The sequence below is a fragment of the Porites lutea genome, chromosome 1, assembly GCF_958299795.1.
Source record: "Porites lutea chromosome 1, jaPorLute2.1, whole genome shotgun sequence".
Lineage (NCBI taxonomy): Eukaryota > Metazoa > Cnidaria > Anthozoa > Scleractinia > Poritidae > Porites > Porites lutea.
In genome coordinates, this window is record NC_133201.1 from 53,738,650 (window position 1) to 53,764,884 (window position 26,235).

A 26,235-nucleotide genomic window follows, 5' to 3' on the forward strand; every position below is an offset into this window, starting at 1 on the left:
GCCGAGTGTGAACATCCACCTCACATTCTGATCTATTCTCACTACGTCCAAATATAAACAATTCCCGAGAAAAAGAAGCGACGAGAAGGTGAAATGCTAGATCCACGCCAAGGCAATGTACTCCGGTAACAATGCTGGCGTTGTGGGGAACCGATTGATTTTATGTACTTTAAAAACGCGCAAACAGAATTATTCTGGCGCGAAATGAAGATTATCTTGCAATGTATGCTGACATTTAATACATTGAAAAGTCTCGCCATGACACGGAAATGTTAGCACTTTCGAGGAGTGTGAAATATTAAATGGGATTAAGTGCCCACAAAGCTTATAACTCTGCACGGTGCTGTTCTTCCATTAAAAACCCTATGCGTCCTCTCCATCTCATGAAGGAAACTAGTGACTAATTTGACTTCTTGTTTTTTGTTGCTGTTTTTTTTATTTTTTTTCTAGGGGAACTGAAACACTCCAGAATTTTGGGGAATAATGAAAACTACTTAAAGTATTTAGGAAACTGGCTCAAACCAGTTACTCAGGGCAAATCTTTACGATGGAAGTGTTGTTGGCGTGCGTCCTTGGACGGCTGGGCTGCCAGTACTTTTCATAGCCGGTGTGACAATAAAGGACCAACGGTAACAATCATAAGAGTCGGCGGGAAATACATATTTGGAGGCTACACCAGCCTCTCATGGGGTAAGTGGTTTGTTTTTTCCAAAACTGGGCATATCAGCAAATAAAATTATGTAAGGAATTATTTGAAGTAGAAAAAGTCATTTGTGAACTTACGCAACAGGACTGGAGAGGGAAGAAGACCGCAAGCCTTGTGTGACAAGCGTGAGAATAATTTTGTTTGAAATAACTTTTCTCCAAGCTTCACCTTTCTTTAAACAGATCGTTTTGTTAAAGACCAGAAAAATTTAAAGTTAAGTGAAGATCGCGACAAAATACGTAAATTAAAGTAATAGCCCTGGTACGTTTGTCACACACTAGCGTTTTTCCGTCCCCTTCTTCCTGTCGTCCCGTTCCTATACCACAAAGAGGACGGCAGCCCAAATATCACTTAAAAAGTGCATTAACGCTGTTTCAAACTTTATCTTTATCGACCTTTTTCCATTTAGTTCACTTCGCCAAATGAAGGTAAATTATTATGCGATTAAATTCGAAAAGACTATACCAAATATTAGAAAAAGAAAAAAAAAATCGTTGTCTTATGTTCACGTCACGTACCCCATAAAACTAAAATTAGGACGTTTCACGTCGTATCCGTGCAGCGACACCAAACAAACAAACAAACAAAACGTGCTCTCCCTCTTTCTCATTTTTCAAAACTGAACCTATAGCTTTTTTATTGTTCTCGATGCCGTTCGCTGACGTATAAAGTCCTCACCCTATTAATCCACGACGGACCATCACAAATGTTAATTGGGGGAAGGGGGAGAATTCCTGAGCTCCGTAGACTTGCCTATTTTTAACCCAATTTTCTGATTATTTATGGGGCTCTAAAGTACTTAATTGCCCCGCCTAGAAGACGAAATCCCGAGGAGGCATCTTAGGAGTTCATGCATATTTATAGGAAAGTACTTACAGTTGAAATATGTTGTCAGACAGTACAGCAGAAAAAAAAAACTCTCAATTATTTAAAAACAGGGGCCGCATGGAATCGTTGGGTAAATTGTGAAATGATCACCCTTACCTGCTCTTAAAACTAAAATGAAAACTCTATGTAAAAGGTGCATGTTGGATGGGGTAAAATTACCACTTCTAATCAAGTCTTTTTTTGTTATATTTAACAAAAAAAAAAGGTTAAACTGAGAGAGTATCTTGATCAAAGCTGAACCTGAATAAATGAAATGATATCTGAGAAGCAGTAGCCACTGGTGCGAGCCCTGGGTGAATATGATGATATCCCTCTACTGTACAACGGCTGAAAGTGATGTAACTCGAAGAAATTTTAAGAAAGACTTATGTGCATGGGATTAGTTATCCCAGTATAATTATAAGCAACTCATTTCGGCAAATCCTAATTAAAGAATTGTTATAATTTTGGTGGATAGAGTGAAATACCAGGAAGTCCAGATATGAAACAAAACGTGTTTAATGTAAAGAAGAAACGAAATAGTTGGAAAGCGATATATCTGTGGACGTTATTGTTGAAGGTTAGAAGAAAATATTCGCTTTGAATTTTACGTCAATGCATAATACTAAATCAAGATTACTCTTCATAGGGATTGATTAATAGTAATTGCCTAATTTCATACAGCGCGGGGGACTGGCTCTACCGGATTTTCCCGGACTATTTAAAAAGTCCACTTTCAAACTGGCGGATAGTCAGAGTAAAAACTCGAACTAAAGCGTTCTTTTTCGAAAAATAGGAGAATCTGCCTAAACTTAGTAAGAAAAGGATGAAGAAGATTGATTATAAATTTTCTACAGCAAAGAATCCTCTGTTAAATTCTACCCGCATCTGTAAAGTAGGGGATCATCATTGACAAGAACACAGATGTGATTGTGTACGTACCGAACATTACCATGTATGCTGGAGCAAAAGAGCAAGGGCAGTACAGAAGGGCTTACCTGGATTATTCCCGTCAGGAAAAGGGTAATGTCCGTGAGAGATCGTGATTGTAGTGAACTTTATGGCGTTACGTATGTTAAAACTAGTGTTCCTAAATCACATGCGGGCAGAATAATGGTTTGGTATATACACTCAGTGCATGTTAGCCAAAAGACAGATGTACATATGACATTCTTGATTGTGATTACAGGGTGACTACGCAAATTGTAAATTTAACATGCTCTTAGACCCAATAAGTTCCATAAAGAGGTAGCGCGACAAGTGAGCCCTTGTAAGCCATACCTGTCGCAATTTGTAACAAACGGTGTCGCACTTTGTAATAAAAAAGCAGTCGCAATTTGTAACAACTGTCCATCGCACTTTGTAATAAACTAAGCTGTCGCAATTTGCAATAAATCCATCGCACTTTGTAATAATTTTTTGACAGTGATTCAACTTACTTCGTCAACTTTAATATAACACCAAAATATGCACGGTACTTCATAAACAAAGATGGAGATGACGTCTGCTAGCACGTAACATCTCCGCTCATTCAAACATTTAACTTTATTCACAGTCCTAAACATTTTTTTAGATTAATGTTGATTAGTTATCTGACTTACAAAATTCTGTATTCTTGAACCTTGCTATTGTACTAGGTGGCTTGCATTCAATGGTTACCCGGAGGGTGTACTTCCTTATATGGCCAATACGGGGATGTGCCTCTGGACAGGGCATTGCCAGAGTAGAGGATCTAGACAGTGCTAGACACACTAGACACAAACAAGCCATTATTAAAAAGCATTTATTATTCATTCAAAATATTTCCCCGATTCTGATTGGCTAAAAGCACACGTTTAATTCACCATAACCAGTTACTGATGACCAAATTTGGAAGAATTTTGACTTTAACGAGGAAATGACGTCAAAAATGCAGCGTTTTCGCAGGTTAAGGCACCGTTAACCGAGAAGACCTGGGGGACGAGGTTGAGTTGTTTTGGTTGTGAACTTGAAAAAATGGCGGACATTTCACTCGTTTCAAGAAGAACTAGGCGAAAAAATAGCTAAAAACATGGCAAGAACAGCAAGAAGACAACTCGGAGGGCGACATCTGCTATTTGGAGAATATTCGCGGAGCTGGACAAACCTAAACGTACACTATCGAAGATGAACTGAACATCGATGGATCGATGGAGGTAAGCACGTTTTAGCTATGTTTTTAAACTAGGACTTATTTTGAATGAATAATAAAACAATTATTGAATTCGTCTTTCGTATCATATGAAGAATTATGGAGATCTCGGAGGGTGTTATCCGCCTAGGCCTACGGCCTCGACGGATAACACCCTCCTCGATCTCCATAATTCTTCATAAGATACTCAGCCTCGTTCATTAACTGTTAATTAATTTCCGCTAATCGTAACATCCGTCCTACATCATTCGAATAAGGACACCAGGAGAGTTCAAGCTTTCCTTGTTAGATCTTATAACAGGTTGACACATCACGTGGTACACTGTTCTTGTCTAACGAGCAATCTTAAAGAAGTAATAGTGGCTTCCATATTTTGGCCAACTTAATCAAACGAGGCCTGGAAAGATTCAAAATGTTTACTGCAAATGAAAAAAAAAAAAACGTCACCAGTGGCAAACCTTCGAACCACAACAGAAACCTAAACACAAAATCCAATTAGTCGCTGGCCAATACCTTCGTATGTACCTGTTTTTATAACACTCACTTGGGGTCTTACACTGAGCCTGCTGGGCATTTGGTCCATTATTCTCACTTGATTTGGTCCCATATAGGAGCAAAAGGAGTACTCATTCCATCCTAAAACAACTGTTTTCTGTAAGGAATCTTCTAAAGCAAATACCATGGGGATGGTAAAAAATTATCCTTCCCTGCGTATATACAACTTGTAAGACATTGCAATTCTTCCGAGCGTGTTCTGGATTACTGTTTTTCTACAAAATGGAAAGGATGGGATAAACCATCCATTACTACTTGAGTTACCTTATCTAAGGATCAAACCAAAGACACAAGGCCAACAACGTAAAAAATGATACCCTATTAAAGGCTCGAGATCCTAAAAAACCATACCCTATCAGGCGGTACTTACCTATCTAGCCCATCCATATATGGGATTACCCCCCCCCCCCCCCCCTGCCGAGACTTCACGTGTCACGTGGCAAGCAAACATGGATTTTGACGACGAATGCCAGGTTATTCATGAATTTTCTGTTGTTAAACGTGATTCATATCTTTTTGGTGATATGTCACAGGAAGTTTCATGTCTTTCATAAAAGCGTTTCTAGTCAGTCACGTGATTAATCAAGGCAGAAAAAATTATAGCGGAGGACATACATGTTTCACCAAAGAAAATGTTACCGACATGTTACATGCTAGCAGACGTCATTATATTAATGTTGACGAAGTAAGTTGAATCACTCTCAAAAAATTATTACGAAGCGCGATGGAATTATTACAAATTGCGACAGCTTAGTTTATTACAAAGTGCGATGGACTGTTATTACAAATTGCGACACCTTTTATATTACAAAGTGCGACACGGGTTATTACAAATTGCGACAGGTATTACAAAGTGCGATGGATTTATTACAAATTGCGACAGGTATTACAGAGTGCGATGATTATTACAAATTGCGACAGTACAGCGGCACCCAAGAAATTGTTAGTAGAATCCTTTGCTGTGTTGCTCTATAGTTTACAATTATTTTTGTTCAGAACAGCCGTTTTACGGAAAGTTTTTGACGTTAGATTCTCATGCAAACACTTTACGACGGAATCCATCAGGAAATTGAGTAATTTTATTTTTAGTGGACAAAAACCTTGTACCAGAATGATTTAAACAATATTGCATTTTTTATTACATTTTTCAAGGGCTATAGTTGTAATTAGCCATCTGTCTGAACAACACCAAAGAAAATGAGAGCCCTAGAAAAGAAACGTCAAATCTCACAGAAATGACACCTTACACATGAAAGTCTCAGAATTTTTTCGGGCTCCCACAAGAAATAGTCTTTGGTGTTATTACAGATAACTAATTACAGCCGAGCTCAACGAGCGCGAAGCGCGCTCGAGGGGAGCCCCATACCTAAGTAAATCTACCTATCCCAGAAAATTTGGTAATCACGTGACCGTACACCGAGCGAGCAAGCGACCGTCCGTCCTCACCACAGGACAGCCAATGTTCAATCTTACACTTTCTGGCTAGTTTGGGAACACAGGAAAACTGATATTGATACTGATCGATATTATATTGGATGCACAAGAAATGAAATTCATCGATCAGCTGCTATCAAAAGTCTTCTGTTATTCGTGGCTAGTTTGTTTCGAGAAGTCTTTGACTGAGAGTCGAGCAAAATAATTTACCAAGATAACTAGAAATACAAATTCCTCTATAATTTGAGGGATCACTTTTAGTCCCACTTTTAAAAAATGGTGTTATAAGGCCATCGCACCATTTTTGAGGCATAATGCCTGCCGTCAGAACAGCGTTAATTGTTGGTTTTCACATGACGTCACTAAAATTCAAACTACAAAACTATCGATCGTACTGAGATTTTACTTTCATGGTGTATTAGAGTAGCTGAAAGTTAATTTTCGAACAAATTTTCGCTTCAAAAGGGTTCTTGTTTTTGTAATAGAGTACGCTTGAATTTCTAAGCTTTTGCGTGACGCAGCATTTACATGATGGCCGAGAGAGCTGTCATTTAGGTTAAAAAAGTGACTTTTTTTCGAGGAATTTTACTATCAAAACAGTTCAAGTATTAGAAAAAGAATTACTTTTTTGTTCATGAGTTCCTTATGGTATAAATTCACGCTTTTGTAGCAAAACTCCGTAACAAATGTTTCCGTTCGTTTCTGTCCGCCATGTTGGAGCTCATCCGGATGAGCTCCAGCATGGCGTCTCCATACAAAGGTCTATAAATTTGGGTAAAACATTTCCTCGGATACCTCGTATGCGAATTATTCCTTCGACCCAAATCTTGGCGACGGTCTTTAATAATAATAATATTTATAGAGGGAGCCCAACTCGCCAAGGCGGTTTTCAGTGGGGCCCTCATGCATAAATCTAACTAATTAATTAATTATTACGAAAAAGTAAAATATGTTTACAAGTAAAACAAATTTAAAAATTTAAAATCTTAAAATCGATTATACAAAAAATCTCAAGGTTTAAAAATTAGCTGAGATCTTTTAAAAAAGTTTTTAACTTGGATTTAAAAATAGATAAAATGTTACACTCTTTTAAATCATTTGGAAGGCTGTTCCAGTCTTTCGCGGCGTGAAAAATAAAAGTTTGTTTACCCCAGTTTGTTCTGGGTAGGGGTAAGCGAATATCATTAGAGCGTCTTGTATTATATGAATGAACAGCTTGAGTTTTAGTAAAATTAAAGTTGAAATCGGTTTCTCCAATAAGACACTTGTGGATAGCAATGCAGCGATGAAAAAACCTTCTTGTGGACAGTGACTTCAGATCTAGACTCTTCAGTGCTTCAGTTGACGAGCTTCGGGGTGGTTGCCCCAGCATAGCTTTAGCAGCTTTATTCTGTAGAATCTGTAGTTCTGACATGATGGTGTCATTGTTCTTGTCCCCCCATATAACGTCTCCGTAATCAAAAAGAGGGAGGATAAGGGCATTGTACAAGGCAACTCTAGCTTGTAGCGGCAAAAGATTCTTGATTCTCCAAATTAGGCCTATTCTCTGATTAATCTTCATGCTGATAGCATCGACATGATCTGCCTAGGACATAGACTGTTGAAGCGTTACGCCTAGGTATTTGAATGATTGTGTTCTTTCAATACTAGTGCCCTCTACTTTAACCGAAATGCCTTGAATACGATTCAGTTTCTGAGGACTTCCAAAGATAACAAAATTACATTTGGATATGTTTAGTGTCAAGAGATTTCTAGAGAACCACTCAGACACTGTCCCCAAGTCACCATTGATGTGATGTTCAAGATCACTGACGCTTTTGGATGAGTAATAGAGTACAGTATCGTCCGCATAAAGAATAATATCGCTTGCCAGATGACAGTCCGGAAGATCATTCACGTAAATTAGAAACAATAAAGGTCCCAATATACTTCCTTGGGGTACCCCAATAGGCATTTCGGTAGATGCAGAGTGAGCATCTCCAACTGATGTAATTTGTGATCTGTTTGTGAGGTACGATCCAAACCACTGGGTGGTAGAGGTGGTAAGACCGATGTTGGTCAATTTTTGCAGCAGCAGGGGATGATCCACTGTATCGAAGGCCTTAGACAGGTCCAGAAAAACAGCACCTGTAAAGGAACCAGCGTCCATATTCTGGAGGATATTGTCTGTGAAATGAGCTAAGGCTGTTCCAGTTGATAACTTCGGTCTGAACCCAAATTGCTTAGATGTAAGGATACCATTGTTCTTAAGATAAGCGTACAGTTGGGTGTACACGGCTTTTTCTAGAATTTTACTGATCGTTGGCAGCACAGTAATGGGTCTGTAATTGTTAGCATCACAGCGATCACCTTTCTTGAATAACGCTGCCACTTTTCCAAATTTCCAAAGAGAAGGAAAGGTGCGAGTTTCCAGGGAAAGATTAAATAATCTAGTAAGACTGGCACTGATTACTGAGGCTGAATCTTTCAGTAGACGAGCACTGATATTATCTAGGCCAATGGCTTTATTGGTTTTGAGCTGCTTAAGCTGACGAAGAACGAAGTCTTCCGTAATTGGCTCGAAAGCAAATTCATGGGGTAGATTCGAGTTTACCGAAGGCGCCGAGTAGATGTGGGATCTACAAGACTTGAGCTTTTGTGCCAGTTTAGTTCCAATTGTTGAAAAGTGTTCATTGAGAATCTTGGCGATAGATTTATTGCTGCAGTATTGAACACCGTCGGCCTCAATGCAGGAGATGGGAGTTCTTTCTTTGCGAGATGTTATGTCGTTTAGAGTTTTCCATAATGCACTTGGATTAGATTTGTTTTCAGTAATAAGCTTAGAATAGTATTCCGATTTACATCTCTTTGTCTCCTTATTTACGTAGTTCTTAAGTTCCTTATAGCGTGACCAATGATTGGCAGACTTTGTTTTCAGGGCTTTACGATGGTAATAATCTCGTTGGTGCATAGCTTCAGATAGCTGTGCGTTTATCCAGGGAGAACGGACCCCTTTAATTCTTGATTTCCTCATTGGAGCATGACTATCGGCAACATGAGTAAAAAGATTGTTCCAATCATTTACCGCGGAGTCAATGTCCTGCTTTGTTTAGAGCTTGGCTTTGTATATCTACGTCCTTTCATTTCCCAGATTCTGGACTTTATCTGTCGAATGGTTTTGATTTTTGGTCTATTTTGAATGGCGTGACACTGAAAACCAGCAATAGGCATTAGTTAGTTTAAGCTGGATTTGATCATTTCATTTTTTATTCTATCTGAATAGGAAGATTTGCTGCTTTTGAGTTTGTTAGCCGCTGTGCGTATTTCGAGTTCAGTTATTAGGTAGTACAAGGCATGCGATTGTGTTGTTGCGTCTTCTAATCTTGTTAACTCACCGATAATCACTTCTTGGTGTGAATTAAGGGGCTCGTTTGAGTGTAGTGACGGGAAGTGAGACAACCAACTTTCTTCTGAGATTGGCGGGGTACTAGTTTCCTTCATAGAATCATCCATAAATTTTAAGCAGTTCCCAAAATTTCGGCTGTTTAAATTATCTAGCATGTTTTCCAGTTCCGAAATCTTAGTATGATGGTATTCTCTCTTCTGTTTCAGAACGTTTTTGTACTGTTTTAAGGCACTGTGATATTTTTCCCTAAGCGTAATATTGAGAGGATCTCTGTGTTTTAGATAAGTAAGTTTCCTCAATTCGTGTCTCTTAAGACGACATTCTTTATCTAACCATTTTTCGTTAGACGGAACAAAAGATAATCTAGTATATCGTTTTTTAATGTTCTTAATTTTTAAGCAATGCTTTGCGGTTGTAAAAAGAATCCTTTCTACTGTATCTAGTGAAAAGTTAATAAATGTGTTTGTCTGGCCTACTGTCAACAAGAAAATCATGTATCATTGTCTGTATGTCTCTTGTTTGCAGTGCTGTTTTAAATTTTTGTGATGAATCATTTTCCCAAATAAACTGTATAGGTAAACAAATTAATGTATCATTAGTATTTTCTGTAGCTAAGTGGTTCAGTATTTACCGTATTAATCATTATTGGACTGTGATCTGATAAACTCGACGGCTCTTTAACAACGAAATTCGCGATAGAGTGGAATGAGTCTTGGTCGCATATTGCATAGTCAAAAACACTAACTCCTGATTTACCATGAAATGTTGGCCTTCCATGCGAATTTCGTTATTCAGCCCTGTCTAAGTGACGCAAAGAGAAGAAACTGGAAAATATGCATGTTGGCGTCAGGGAAAAACTTTTTTATGAGAGAGTTTTAGATCCGAGTTTACCACGAACCTCTAACCGCTAGAGGTCACGTGAAAAGTCTTTCGCGTCACGTTTGAGGTTTACGACGTTCGTTTTCAACGTGGAGAGGTAGGTTTTCACGTATGTCATTTACCTCAAAGCTTTTAGCGCATAATTCTTGTTTTATCCTACGTAATGATACAAAAATCTTGTGGAGCAAGTCTTTATCCATTAACAGAGGCACAAATTCGGGCGAAGTGCAAAATCTGATAAATCCTGTTTGATCTTGAAAACAAGTGCCATTCATGGCTGCTGATTCAAAATGGCGGCTGTAATCTAATCCACCACCATTCTAAATCGAATTATGTTTGAACGTCGAACCGCAAACGGGTAACTGCAAACCGCGGCTAGAGGTTCGCGGTAAACTCGGATCTAAAACTCTCCATTGAGTTATTTGTTCGCTGGACTGTACCGAGAACTCCACGCGTGGCTATATTCTCGTGCGGTTTGTGTTGTGTGCGTTTTGATTTGTCGTCCAGTCGATTTCAACATTTCCACTTCATTTGTGACTCTAAGGGTCCTGTTTACATGAAGGTGGGGGACCCCACGTAGATGAGTTAACATGTGGCAAGTTACCCCACCTAACATGTAAACGTGATCACATTAAAATGAGAGATTATCTGGACAGGCGGGTTACCCTACTTAAGCGGGTTACCTCACCTACCTGGAGTCCCCCACCTCCATGTAAACAGGCCGAAAAACAACGCAGAAGTAGCTTCTGTAGCAGTAATTTCGCACCGTTAAAGAATTGCTCATTAAAGATAAAATATATCCAAGGATTGATTCTACTGTTAAAGCATACCAGACCCCAGCCAAGGAACAGAAAGTTCCAAGAGCAGGCAGTTTTTAAGCCAGAGAAACAAGTCATCGTTCCAAAAATCAACGCAAAACGACAAACGATTAGCACAACAACAACAGTGACAAGGATTGCTAATATCTTGCGGTTCATCTGTTCCCGTCGATGTTGATTTGAGGGGAGTTGGTTGCCGGGTGCTATGGTGTGTTTCAGTTTGAATCCAATCGCAGCGAAGATCAGGATGATAGCAATGATAGGCAGTAATACTACCACAGGGTAACAGAATAATAAATAAATGATAACGTAACCAATGATTCCAAAATTGAAGGTACCAACATGGAAGTCCAGCTTAATCTTGAATTCGACTAAAGTGGTCATTTTGAATAACGGCACCGTGAAAACATATCGCAAAAATCCAAATGAGGCCAATCAGAAACCGGGCGATACGAATTGTTATTATTCTTTTGAGTGGATAAAACACCAGGAAAAAACGATCGAAAGCAGTCACAAGCAAACTTGCAGTGAAGACTAAGACTGACATTTGACCAGCAAACTGTGATGATCAGCAAAGCAGCTCGCCTGCGACTCCTGTGATAGGCCACAGGTAGCCACTAGTGGCTATATGCAGTGTCGACAATGCTGACGGAAAAGGCATATACAGTAAGCAAAACATCAGCACAGGCCATGTTCAAGTTGAAGTAATTATTTGGAGTCCTCATTCTTTGATTAGCGTTTTTGTACACGACGGCGGTTAACAAAGCGTTGCCCAGCATAGACAACAACTTGAGAAAAACGAAAGCAGTTATTTCTGTCCTCTTTACAAAGTCGCCTTCTTGTGACCAATCTCCTACATTTCAGGCGCTTGTACTCTTCACAGATTCGATAGAAGGGCCAGGCATTTCCAAGCTCCTACATCAACCAATAACTCCGATTTTTTTCCTTCACGAGGCACCGAGGAGTGTTTTCACTTCGCTTTGAGGCTTACCACGACTTGTAGCGTATCAAGAGACTCCCAAACTTAGCTTGAAGTGATGAGCGTTTGTTATTTCTTGTCTCGTTATTTAATGTTTGGCCGTCTGCTTTTGGAGGAGTGGTCAATAACACGCATTTTCATTAAAACCTAAACTCTGCTTTTATCCTGTTTGTCTCAATCGCCAATACTTATTGAGACGTTTGTGCTAGTCGGCTATTAAATTCAACATTACAAAGGCAACGTCTTTATCAAAGTGTAATGATTTTCACGCAGTGGTGTTGTTAAGGCTTACATAATTGTATAGCATATATTTTGTATTTTGAAGGTATCTACTCATCTTGCTTCCTCCGCCGTTTTCCTTTCAAATCCCTTTGATATTATTTAGCTGCTGAGCCCAACGAAACAAATTTTACCTGAAGTGTTATATAGATTTTAACGAAAATACAGAAGTTTCGATTAATGTCACAAAATTACTTTAATTATAATTTACAATTTAATCTAAACAAGCTCGTAAACATGATTTCCGTGTGCGTATTTTATTAAAAGGGACATTTGACTTTCATTCTGTGCGCGACAATACATTTTCTTTGTTTATTTTGAATTTTTTTTTACTTTAAAGTTCTACAGATAAAACGATAGAACAACATGAAACCTCTTTTCGTGTAGTTATCGCTGTCTGACGCAGGTAATTTTCTAACCCGCTGTGATTCAGATCTAATTTTAAGTAAACAAAACTGAAAGTAGAAGAATCTGAACGAGGCGAGAAGTAAAACATGAATCTGAAGGAAGGGGCCTTCTTGTAACAGCTTCTTCATCTGTCCTTAAGGTTCGAGATCTGAGATTCTGTCTCTGAAACTTGGATTTCCTTTAGAATTTTATTAATCTCAAGTTCCTAAATAGATGAATTTCTTGGATGCAATTTTGTTTACCGTAAAGTTTCGTTTTAAAAGTGCCCGTATTAACGAGGTGTCGGTATAAAGCAATAATGTTATTTAATTAAATAGTACACCCATTATTTGAACAAAATACCAAAATAATAACACGGAACATTAGCATCGTCAAATCGAACATCTCTTAACTTTTAAAAAACCGTCATCATGTAAAACCACTCAGAATTCCGTAAAATTGCGAAAATAAGCACCGGGGCTTATATTTTTCAAAGGCCCTTTTTGAGGGGCTTATATATTCGGAGGGGCTTATCTACTGAGGGAAATTTGCGTTTCAAAATCGATTGGGCTAGCCTTATAGTTGGAAGTAAATTTACCGTTTTTGCTTTGTTTTACTTCGTATTTGAGGGCTATTTCCAAGTACAAGCCCCTGGGGGGCATATATTTCGAGGGGCGATTTAACGGAGGGTTTTTTGCGCTACGAGTTTGGGGGGCTTATATTTGGAGGGGCTTATAAATGGAGGGGCTTATTTTGGGAATTTTACGGTACATTGAAACAGAAAAGCCTTTTTACTGTACGCAAATGAGAGTGAAGTGCACGCATTAGTGAGGTTGGCTTTCTACGAGAATTTCTTGGTTAATGGGCAAGAATCATGTGTCTGTTGTCCGCATTAACGAGTGTCTACATTACATTTAAGAGGCCCAGTCAGGGCTTCAGGAGGGTTACGTACGTCCCACGTATTGTGGAGGAAGCCATGTCGCTGTCACAGTTTCAACCCATCGTCTTTGTGTTGTTTGTCGCCATTTCTGTTCCAATGTCGCTGTTTCAAGGTTATGGCGATTGTCGGAATTTACCCTAACTAGCTGTGCTCCTGCCCTAACAGGACCTCATTTCAGTGTGTATGAATGTAAAGGAAATGTAAGGGCCTTTCCCAGGGACAAAGAAAACTGACCGTATCATAGTGACGTCAAATTACTTCATCGTGTCAATCAAGTTAGACCAACATGTTGGAAATGTTGAGTACATCGTATCATTCTTCGTAATTTTGGTGGCCGTATCATGAACAGTTTTATAGTTCATGTTCGGCCGTTATCTGTAGAAAACGAACCCTTTTGAAATTAAAGAAATTTTAATTGTGTTTAAAAACGTGCCTGAAAGATCATGGAGATAGCTTCGGCCGATGTAGAAAGAAGGACTTGATTATAGTATGTACTGAGGCGCTCTCTTTTGTAAACATTTTGGTCTTCTTAAACAAATAAGGGAATAATTTTGAAACCGCTCGATGGATTTTCTTACAAATTTCAGATTCTCGAGATTAACCGTCTATTCAGGTATTGCCGTTAAGTTTCAAGATTATCGATATCTTGTAAGGCAGTAAAATACGAAGGGCTGCGGCGACCTCAAAGGTTTGACGCGTTTAAGGCAGAGCCTCCTTTTCTCCCCCTCGATCAAGAAGAGGACAAAAGGAGGCTCTGATCGCAGGGTGGAGTCCTCATGATACGAGAGATGATTTTCTTGTTACTATAGAAAGTCTTTTCTAAATTTAGCTGGCCTTTCTTTTGTCTCTGGTACAGTCGACTCTTTCTGAACGGAATTTTTGTATAAGACGGGTATCCCGGTAAAACGGACATCTAGAGTTAGTCCTTTCCTTTCTGTGATCCCCTAATTTGACAGTTTATAAGACGGACATCAGTCTTAAACAAACAGTCAGTGCGCGCCCCAAAGTTTCCTCTTAGAAACAGTTTACTGGTGCCTGAAGCTCCTACTAGCGTCAACTGGCTGTGTTTTGTTGTTGTTGTTGATTTTTTTGTTCTGGTGAAACAGTTTTGAACCTGGTAAGGGGAATCTTCTATACGTGAACGATAATATGTTATTTTATGAGCAGCTAGGAGAATGTACATTTGGTATGCATTTTTAAATATGACCAGACTTATTGTCTCGACTAGCAGCTTATGCCTCACATTCGCTAACTAAATAACCTAAAAGGTCTGGATAGGTATAAAGCACTTATCAGATAAGGAGGAAATGCCTTTTGAGGGTCTCGGCGTATCTTCTTATAAGGAAGTAAATGTATTGCGATACTGATTAACCACCCTTAGAAAAAAAAGTTGCCCGAAAAGATAAATTCAGCCCTCCTAAACAATGTAAGCCGGCAATCTCTTCACTCTCGTTTTGCACTCTAGCAGGTTACCTTTATCGTGATGGGACTTCATATTTAGTTTTCCATTAAATAAGTGTTAGACACTTCGGAGAATTGAAAACAGCACAAGAGAGCTTTAGCTGTTTTGTCATCAGTCAACTATTTTCTCTGGTCACGCAAAAAAATTGCATACAACATAAAATGACCTAAAATAAAGGATCAACAGGACCCTTTAAATGAGAAAAACAACTGTTTTAGTTAGTTTTCTAATTTTCAAGTCTTCCCTGCTAATTCTTGGGAGCGTGATACCTGATTCGTCGATTAAGCGGTATTAAGACTTACCCTCGTCAAAAAAGTTGTAGAATGAAAATATCTTGTCAAACCTGGTCTAACCGGGAATAATAAAAAAAAAAATTACTATTTGATAGGTAACTTTTGTATGCAGCACTAGGCGCTGTAAAATAATTTATCGTTTCTAGGGAAGAAATCTCACGCTTTTAGAAGGCAAGCAGTATTGGAAGCCATAATTTACTATTTATTCAAAAACTGGTTTTAATTAAGATGTCAACAAGTGGAAATAAAAACCGTCAAGTGGTTAATAATATGATTTACTTTTGAGTTTTTACTTTTTTACTACATGTGTGGCTAGATTCTCCGAATATCGTGTACATGTTGGATTGAAAAGTCTGAAACTGGATTTCCAATGTATGCAATTAAGCTAGGTCTTAGTTGAGAGAAGATGTTGTTTTTGTTAATTTAAAGCCTGACAGCGTGCAGTATATTCAATTGACATGCGGAAGTTGGAATGCAGGGTTTCACTAATGGGGGTAGCCCGCGTAGCAGGCGTTAAAAGGGAAGGAGAAGCAGGAATTCTGGAGCGCGCGCGAATGTTGAAAACGGGAACCTTTCCCCCTCTTTTCCCTTTTTCTCCCTCCTCGCGCGCCCCTCGCGCTCTCACGCGCCCAATTCCCGCGTTCTCCTTCCCCTTTTAAAGCTGCCACGCAGGCTACTCTTAGTGGATTAAGCCCTTCTAATGTTAAGTGGTTTCTAAAAGGTTGCAGTTGTGTACATTGGCTTGCACCTCACACAAACTGCAAGCAAATGTGACGACATGAATAAAATATAATATGGAAGGTCAACCTTTGGAAACTGTTAATGTGAAGATTTAGGATTGTTTAAAGCTGGTGATCATGATCTCTCACGGAACCTACATGTTGATAAAATAACTGCTAATAAGGCTAATGGAGTTTTAGTGTTGGTTAAAAGGACTTGCAGGGACTTAAAGGACATTGATACTATGAAAACACTTTGCAGCAGTCGTGTGAGACCTTTATTAGTATATTCATGGGAAACTTGGAAGCCTCATACTAAACGTAACATTGATAAATTGGAGGCTGTACAGCGAAGAGCCACCAGATGGATTACTAAGTCTGATGATGATTTTGATACTAGACTATCTAAGTTAAAATTGTTGTCATTATTTAATAGGAGCTTCATTAGAGATGTTACGTAATTGATGGACATTATGATATAGGCATTTCAAACGAGCTCATATTTTGTAAGGACAGAAACACAGGTTATGACTTGTAATGAGGAAAAATGAAACACATGACCTTGATTATAGCCATTGATTTATTATGTGTTCCAAAACTGAATGAAAATATCAACAAGCGGAATAAAAACTGCTGTCACTGCTCCATTGAACACGGTGAATAAAGATTAAAAAAGAGATTAACTTCTGTACTTCTTATTTTGGCTTGCACCCAATGATAGAACATTTGTCTTCAATCCGGATTTTGTGAGTGGGTTTGTTTATTGCGCTCTCTGATTTCGCAAGGAAAATTTGTCGGTGCGGCTAGATTCTTCTAACTTGGTGTGGGAGAAGAGTCGAAAGTGACGGGAGGACGGCAGTTGAAAATTTCTCAAAACAGAAAATGAGCAGATAAAGACAGCTCAAAACAATTCTAATCTATTGGATAGAAAATTACATGAGACTACCAACAAGTGTGTAAAATTAATGAACAGTAAACGACAAGTAAAGTGGAATTGGTCACGTGGTACAAATTCGCGTTGTCCGTTTGATGTAAACGTGATATGCTTAAACTCTCTTAAAACTTAATGGACTTCAGGGAGAACTAATGTCCCGGAATATCCCGACTCGCAAAGTTTTAACTTTGACTGAGAAGACGTTATCGCCTATTTTGTTTAGTTTGACTGCAGTGCTTGCAGTTTACTTATTTGATATGCGGAAGTTCAAAGTAGAATTAATACCTTGGAAAGAAGGATCAGGGGTTTATTCTAATTAAGCCTTTCTACTTTTAAAGTGCACGTGGTTTCGAAAAAGGTTGCAGTGGTGTACATTGGCTTAACCGGACAGACTGCAAGCAAAAGTGACATATCCCTCTAAGAACCACAAGCGGAAGGCTTTAAAGAAAAAGCTAATTCAAGCTACCTCTACTTAATGAATGTTTTAGATCTTCTTCTATAACGTCCGAAAATAAGATGTACTTTTCTGAAAGTACACTATCAGCTTACCCTTTACTGACTGTTTCAAAGCCGCAGAAAGAATTCTTCCTGAATGTTCTATTAAAGGGATTGCATACGGCAAGCGGACGCTTTCTAGACATAATCCACACTTGCCACGGGCCATTGCAAAAACAACCCTTAACATTTAATTGCCTTTCGCAAAGAAGTGACAGTTTTCTAAAGAATTATCATCACTGAACCGTTTAACAAGTTAAACCACGAAACAACGTGCGTATGCAAGCACTGAATGAAAAAGAGCTGAGGGCAGTTTCCAGGATCCGTGTACTGGTTTTCGTCCTTTCAGCAAACGTAATGCATTTGTGGGTGGGGATAAAGCCTTCTTAAACCCAGTACGTGGAATACTGCATGCAAATAAAAAGAATAGAATCAGCTTTCCTTTGCCAAGAGGGTCATATCTTATGTTTGACCGTCTAAGCTGCCCCAACTAGGGTAACCAACTAGCGTTTTGGCAACAGACTTTAGATTATCGTTGCTCTTACAAACATCTATAATTACTGTTAATTATAGGAATATTTTAAAGGTGCTTTAGAAAGAGTTGCGCTCAAACTGTTTTGATCAATATTTTCATATAGAGCCGTCTTGCACTGCACTCTGGGACCACAGCGGCACTCCTTGACTGAGTTCCTGAAAGCGTGCCTCTATCAAAGCCTCTATTAAATTTACATACTATATGAAATCAATAAAAAGGCAAAGGGACAGTGTAATTCGAACAGTGTGCTCAGCTCCATAACACAGCCAGTTTTCATTAATCTGAATGTAGTGATCACATTCCACCTACGTTTGAAATTACTCCTGGGCTCAAACATTAACTGTAAATGAAACAATTTCAAATTTGGATCATATTGCACTTTCAGTACCCAATCAGCTTGTTTTTACTTTTTGAGAGGATTTAGTATACATGGCTGATTTGTCAAACATTTGGAAACGTTTGTACCGCTATAAAACAATCCATCCAGATGTCGACAGGTCATTTACATCTTGGTTCAGCAGCCAGATGGACATCAGAAAATTTGCGCTTTTTGTCTCTCTCCTAAACCTGGGGATTCTCCCTCTCACTGTAAAAGGTATGTCACTCTTCTTTTCATCGTAGCCCGCTGCAATCTGTATTTGTACGTTCTTATACCAAACAAAAGGCAAATATTACTTTTTTCTTTTAACATAGTTAAAAATTCTTACCATTTCATCTCCTGAAAATTAATTCATCTCTGTCGGAGACTTTCTATTTTGTTAACTATTCTTTAAGGAAAATGCATGTACTGGTATTTAGACCTCATATAAATCTAGAAGGTCTGATAGTTTCTCTTATATTTTTGAATTTCGTAGTGTTCTATTTACAAATGCAAGTTTGGGGAAAACAACAAGCCCCTCCCTCTCGTTTAAGTGACTAACTCAGTTCTTGAGCTCGCGACTAGAGTACTAAGGTCAAAGTCACTTATCGATGCATTTTTCCATCTCATTTGATGTGCCAGTTTCTATACATCTCACGATCTTGAGAAAATCATTATATTACAGAGTTTCCGATGGATTAATTTGTTTGTTGCAACTCTGTTCTTCAAAATATAGTACAGTCTGTTCAGTCAGCGAGCTACCACTTGGATTGAAGAAAAACGAAGCAAAATTGTAAACACAGACAGGTGATCTATTCTTGATACGATATTTCATATCCTCGATCAGAAGACCAACAGTTTGAAGATTTCAGATCTAGATTTTGCCAGTGGGGTGAGATCTTTGAAATCAAATTAAACCTGCCCTTTACACTCCACACCCACATTCTGATGCCACGCGAAAGTTTTAATCCATTTCAAACTTTCGAAGGCCACAGTGATATCTGGCGGTTCATCAACTCCCCTTTTACAGAAAACCTTTAACGAGTTATTATTATTTGACTTTCCTATTTCCGAATCAGTCATTACGGCACTTCTACCGATGTTCAGATTTCCTAATTCGTGCAGCTCTGTTTTAATCCAATCAGAGATAACTGTCATTGCGGGCTACCCTTTTGGTGCAAGGAACCGAGCGTACTCGACACGTTGTGTGTGCGCGCGTAGCAAAACGTTAATCAGTTCATTAATCTAGACATCTATATGGATTTGCTTTCAACAAGTAGAGTAACTGAACATGAACGAAAAAAAAACAAAAAAAAACGAGGGTAGACAAACTCGGACTCAATACTCCGAGTTTGCCCTTTGGACCGCCACGATCTTTATTAAATATGTCCAAATCAAGAGAGAAACATTGAAACATGATGATAAAAGCAAGCAAAAACAATATAAAAATTAGATGATATTAAAATCTGCATAAAGATATTTACTTCCAACACGAGAATGCGCTTGTATCGAACTGATATGCCATTCGCCAAGTTGTTTAGTACAATTTCAGAAAACCATCTTGAGTAATTGAAATTAAAAATATCTGTATATATAGAATTATTCTTCCTGAATTTTCTTCACATAGCTACAAGGCAAATATTTTACGCCTGGCCTGGAAATGTAAAGTGAAAAAACGCTAGGCTATGTTTTTTAAGCTCACATTTCGGTTCCCTACAACACCACAGGATACTTATTGCCTCCTAGACTTATGAACCGTAGGCCAAGTTATTTTTGCAGCGCTATTTAGATGAAAAGAAAGTTCATAATATTCTTGCAAAAGAACAGCTATGCTGATACGTCTTTCAAACTGAACTTCACTAAATGAAGAAGAATTAATTTCCTATCTTCACATTTTAATAACACACGAAAGTTTGACACCTCGCCTTTCAAATAAACACAGACACACCCTTAGCCTCTCTTTGTTCATTTCTTTTGAAGCAACACTCCGTCTCGTTCCATCCCATACCTACACTACATTGAGACATTTTTTTTTTCTATTTTACAGGCATTTCCTATCAGGTAGGCAAACTAAACGCATCAGAGACACGTCAAGGATGGAATTGCAACAGCGGATGCAAGGCTCCACAACATTGTACACTGCCACGCTGCACTAACGTGGTATTTCCACACACGTTTAGTGGATCTGGAACCGTAAGTAAAACCTAAGGAATTAAAAATTACCGTATTTCCCCCAATAATAGCCGCGAGCGACTATTCGAGGGAGGCGATTATTTCAAATATTGCTCACTAGAAGTCGTTCCCAACTATTTTGTTTTATTATCTATTAAATAATAATAGAAAAATAAACACATCAAATATACTAAGCATGGGTTTTACGAGTTTTCCAAATATGGTTCCTTGCATTGGCAGGAGCAATCCTGTTCCTTGCTTATTTTTCAATTTCAATATCCTTTGCGTTAGAGCTTGAATCGTCACTGATCAGTTTTGCTGGATGAGATTCCACTTCAGCTTTGATTGTTATCCAACGTACCAATTTTTAACTTGGCGGGGAGAGGATGAAAGAAAGAGAAGATAGCAAGAGGGGTGGGGGTAGGGAGCGGTTATTTGAGGAGGCGATTAATCGAGGAAAGGCTATTTTTGGAGGAAATACAGTAGTCTAATCTTAAGGGTTGGCGGCAACTTTCTTTTGCTAGTAGACCACAATAAGCTTCTTTAGAAACTAATGTTTTCAACAAATTTTGATTTGCCAATTGAAAAAAATGAGGCCTTTGTAACGTTATGACCTCAGACAATTTAGTGCGCACAGGTATGTTCAAGTGCTCTCTAATCCCTAGGATGCATGTGTTTTCAGAGAAAACAAAACAATACGCAACAAAAAAAGCCAGAGAATTCTGGCAATAAAAATAGGCTAGAAGACCTTTAACCCTTAGAATGGGGTAGGGAATGGGGGTGGGCGGGATGCGGTCGATTTGGAGTGGACTTAGACTCTTTTTCTTTTCAAATTTAGTGAGAGGAGTGCACGCACACACGAGCGTCAAAGCCGCCAGACGCGCGCGAGAAACGAGGATTGCAGTCTCGCCCTTTCAGTCACCCGCGTGGTCAGTTGCGTTTCTCGTGTGTTTTGCTCGACGGATTAAGAAAAAAAAGAGACTTCTCGTAGTCTAGGGTTGAATTGTTGCCTGCAAATTTTCATTGATGCTTATCTTTACCTAACGCATTTCAGGTTCGAGTCTTTGTGTCATTAAGTCACCAAGATCAGTCATCAGAAGCAGTTCATTCACCTTCCGCCGTGTGGGCAGAGTCCATAAGTACAGCTGGATTTCAGATATGCTCGCGTGCAACAGGTTCTACAAATGACCCTGGAATTATCAACTGGGTAGCATTCCAGGACAAACCTATGTTAACGCATGGAAGCGTTAGTTTTAGCGGAACATGGACAACAGAAACAAAGTGTGAGAAGGTGGCCTTTTCTCAGGTTAGACAACAATAATTCATAACAAGTATTTAAGTTTGTTATAAAGGTGTAAAACGGAGATAGCAAAGTACATTAACGTCTTTTTAAGCTTTCTCTCGGGCTTAGTTTCAAACTTTTCTTTCCATCGCTTTTAGATATTAAGACATTTTCACGTTTTACTGTGGAGGTAGTGATTTAATAATGCTTGTCATAACCGTTTTGAATGTATTGATGTGTTAAAGGTAATTTGGAAAATTGAAGTCTATTTTTTAATGATATTAAATTTGTAGCATTAAACTTAACAAAGTTAGCCGAAAAGGAACATTGTTGTATGTAACTTTATTTATTAAGTAATGGGCCAAATAAGATGCATTCACCAACCTTTTCAACACTTCGTACAAAGAGGTGAAAAAGGGGTAGAAAATTTAGTTAATGGGAATAGACAAGTAGATTTAATTAATTTTAATTAATAATTAATTTCATTTAAGTGCCTCTGATGACTACTTCTTGGATACGTTCATGCTGATTTATCTTTCGAGAAGCTTGTTGATTTTTCAGTCAATAGTTTTTCATACGTTTTTTATCTAACATTTTTTTTGCAGAGCTTTGCTTCCAAGCCTCGTGTATTTGCCTCTGTTAAGTACACTCGCAGCACAAAGCCAAATGACGCTATGTACTTACGGTTAGAAAACGTCAATTCTGGAGGATTTGAAGTGTGCTTAAGGGAATTCTTGCCCTTTGATGGAAAACACCAAGATGCAGTTGTGGTAAGTGAAGAAAAATGTCCGAGTAAACTATAGTATTGATGAAAACAAACAAACAAACTTGACTTTGCCACACTTCGGCAGCCCGGAAACCCAATTACCCAGAACGTTTTTGACGCAATTAAGGTCAGTGTCTTGTCTCACGTGTCTCATGCAGTCATTTCTTGTTAAAGGAAATGTGGTTCGAAACCTGACGCAAATCGTCTTGTAAAGAAAAGGGTAGCAAATTAAACATTATTTTCTTGTCCGCAGGACTGGTTTGCATTCACTGGAAATGGGAGTCAACTTAATTTCACAATAACTGGGGAAGAAATCTTTCCAAACAGTGGAAATCCATCGGCCAAAAACAACTACGGCTTCTGTCAGGTGAAAACTTTAGTTCTAACAAGAACATTTAGCAAGCCAAAGAACACTGATTTTTTAGTGGTTAAGTTCACACTAAAGAAAACTTAAAATACAGTAAACCCAAGCTTACCAGGCCATGGTAATCGACATTGTATTCAAAATGGCAATTCCCAGATGAGCGCGACATGTTTATCTCGCGATTTTGATGTGCTCATATTTCGCGATTCTTAAATTTCGTGACTTTGCGAGAATTTTATATTTCGAATCTCTTCAATTTCGCGTTGTAGACAGTGGGCGAATATAAGACGTGGGGACTTTACAGAAGATGGGCAAAAATAGAGGGAGAAGTGAGCAAGTTCAGATCCATACTAACTGACATGACTTTTTTACCTATTTACAGGAAGTGCCTTTCAATACGACCTTTTACAAATCGCCAATTGTGATTCTTTCCGTAAATCATGAGTACAATCTTAAGGTCAAGGGAAGTAGTCCTCAAGAAAATAATATAATTTCAGCCTGGCTAGAGGTAAGTTTGCCTTTTTATTCGAACCTGAGAAAACAGCCCGCCCGACATTTCGCGCGACGCCCCCACTAGTTTTCCCACAAAATAAGGAAAACCCCGAAAACCCCGTTTCACGACGCAGTTACTGGCTTTCCCGTGAAAAGACGTCTGTGGAAGAGTGCAGAAATTCCCTACTGATGACGTGTACTTCCCAGATCAAGATTCTGATTGGTCATGCTGCAAAATAAATTTTCTTTAACCAATCAAAAGCACTGCATGCTCAGATCTGCGTAATGACACATCATCAGTGTGCAGTTTCTGCGCTCCTTCCTCAGACGTCTTTTCACGCAAAAGCCAATAATTGCGTCATGAAACGGAGTTTTCCTCACTGGGTTATTAGTGAGTTTACCCAACAGGACGGCAGGAAGAAGAGGACGGCAAAATGTCCGTGTGTGACAAACGTGACAGGGCTAAAACTTGCATTTTATGTCGTGATCATCACTTAGCATAAATGTTTTCTGGTTTTCACAAAAAGATCTGTTTAAAGAAAAGTGATGTTTGGCGAAAAGTTATTTCAAACAAAATTGTTGTCACGGTTGTCACACAAGGTTTGCCGTCCTCTTTCCTCTCCCGTCCTGTTGCACTATTTTCTTGATGGTCACTTGAGGTTAATGATAATGAACAGGGATTTTTTTCAGTGCTTTGCTACATTATTCTATTCAATTGTTTGCTTGAACTCTCGCGACACCTTTGAGACCCAAAATCCCATATCCCTTAGCTTGTTCAATCAGGGGAGAGAAAAAATCCGTTTATTCTAGTAAATTTGTAAAAGGACTGTGAAAGCTGTGAAAAAGCCATAAGAAAACAATAATTTGGATCTGATCCATGAATTTCATGACTTAAAGGTATCGTCGTAGAAATCAAGAAGAAATTATGGATTTTCTAGTAACTGATGCGTGCTATCACATTTTGCTGTAGGAAGTTGGATTAGAATCTATGAAGGTCTGCGTTAAAGACCTCAGTGGATTAGGATCGAGTCATGATCCCTTGATTGTCAGCTACGCTGTTACTGGAGGTTGTTAATAATTTTCCTATTGTAATGCTCACTATTTCTAGTAAGAACTATTGTTGTTTTTATTATCATTATTACTATTATTTTTATTGATATCTTTTAGAAGTTCTTATATGTAGGAATACATTTCATGATATAATTAAAGAAACACTAGAGTACAAACACTGATATACCTTATTCATGTTACACTCTATCTTTACACGAACTTTAAGATTGATCATTGATGGGATAAGAGCAATTTAGAGGGCACACAAGTAATAAAACTGCCAATACTAGTAATCGAGTAATCGCGGCCGGGTTTGTTTATTCCCTCAAAAATAAGACGACGATTTTAGTCATGCAAAATGCAAAATGTAAACTTTGACAAGTTTAACATCACAATTCATTGCTGTGAAAATTTCTACTGTCGCGTACTGTATTCAAAATCACTTCCACCCATATTTTGCAATTTTCGTTTGTAAGGTCAAAACGTCTTAATTTTCTCTTGTGTAGTTAAAACAAACATCAGTTAAGGTACCTACAAGCAAACATGTTACTACTACTGAACAGCAACTTAGTTTTAATTGAAATATGAAATATATATTAGACATTTCTGTTTTTTTTTCCAAATGGAAAACTACTCAATATTATGTTTCTTTTTTCTTGGTACAGACCTTAATCCTTGCCTTAATGTGCATTGCCCACGGTTTGGAGTCTGCAGGACCTACAGTGCGCATGACGCTCGGTGTGAGTGCGATGACCAGTGCCCCTCATATAAAGACCCAGTGTGCACTGCAAACGGAACAACTTACGACAACCGATGCTGGCATAAGTTAAGCTATTGCAGAGGACTTGAAAATAATCTGGTTTATCACCCTGGAAGCTGTGAAGGTATAACGAAAAATAATTTCAACGATTTTTTTTTGGCTGTGTTGGCTCAAAATTGAATTGGCTTCAAGCTATGATGTGTATAACTTTTCGTTACTTTTAAGCTCCCTTTTAGCTCCTCACGCAGGCTAAGCAACAATAGGCAGCTGTAACAAGTTACTTCGTCTCTCTGCTTTGGCAAATATGGTGCAAAAAAGTGCAAAAGAGGAGGAAATCAAAGACAAAGGTAGTAAATATCGCATTTACCTACCAGTTTACATGGAGTTGCACAATTGAGGGCAAATGCAGTATTTACTATCTTTGCCCTTGATTTCATCCTCTTTTCCACTTTTTTTGCACCTTATTAGCACTGAGTGAATTTGCTGAAAATCAAATATTTCCCGCAGTGGCGCGCGCTCCCAATATACTGGCACATGTTTATCTTTATACTGGCATATGTTTATCTTGGGCACTGAAACCAGCATGCAATAACAAGCAGCTACCCCGCACCAAATCAAGTGTATTTTAAAACTGTTTGTGAAGTAGTTTAAAGCTATTTAAACTATTTAAGAACTATTTTTACCACAATTTGAGGTATTTTTATTATATTTCACGACTAAAACCAAAATAGCGTTAAAAGTTTGAATTGTATTTGACATCTGTTTGAATAATATTTATAACATTTTCCCCGGTTTTCCTTGTATTTGAAATATATTTGCTATCAAAACTACATTTTAAATACAGTATTTAAACTATATTTTCGGAAAGAGAGTACTGGCGAGTTGCTAAAATCTTTTTAAATACCGTATTTAAACTGCATTTTGGAAAGAAGAACCTAAAATCAAAGATTTAAAAAGTAGTTTTTACAAGTAAAGTTCAAAATCAGGTTTAAATTAGGATGTTTAAAGACTATTTTGAATATACTTCCTCGTCTACGACCTTAAACAGCTCATAAATAGCATAGTTAAAACATGTTTGAAGAAGGTTTAAGAGGCAGTTCAATTTAAATTGTGATTTGAAATGACGAACATCTTGAAATCTCTCCAAACAGGAT

At 38.3% G+C, this 26,235-nt stretch overlaps 3 protein-coding genes across 3 annotated transcripts in view; all 3 read left to right on the forward strand.

The window, feature by feature from the left end:
* Positions 1-2,767, forward strand: part of LOC140948398 (uncharacterized) — a 30,117-nt gene extending 27,350 nt beyond the window's left edge. Inside the window, exons 6-7 of the mRNA XM_073397980.1 lie at positions 451-690; positions 2,763-2,767. Coding sequence (XP_073254081.1) covers positions 451-690; positions 2,763-2,767 — 245 coding nt within the window. The remainder of the gene's footprint in view (positions 1-450; positions 691-2,762) is intronic.
* Positions 1-26,235, forward strand: part of LOC140921542 (uncharacterized) — a 471,050-nt gene that overhangs the window by 366,650 nt on the left and 78,165 nt on the right. The gene's annotated exons all lie outside the window — the stretch shown is intronic.
* The window catches only part of LOC140921648 (uncharacterized), a 216,262-nt gene continuing 210,273 nt past the window's right edge, over positions 20,247-26,235 (forward strand). Inside the window, exons 1-7 of the mRNA XM_073371657.1 lie at positions 20,247-20,388; positions 21,422-21,673; positions 22,255-22,419; positions 22,669-22,782; positions 23,162-23,287; positions 24,242-24,338; positions 24,987-25,205. Of these exons, the coding sequence (XP_073227758.1) occupies positions 21,596-21,673; positions 22,255-22,419; positions 22,669-22,782; positions 23,162-23,287; positions 24,242-24,338; positions 24,987-25,205 (799 nt within the window). The 5' untranslated portion in view covers positions 20,247-20,388; positions 21,422-21,595. The remainder of the gene's footprint in view (positions 20,389-21,421; positions 21,674-22,254; positions 22,420-22,668; positions 22,783-23,161; positions 23,288-24,241; positions 24,339-24,986; positions 25,206-26,235) is intronic.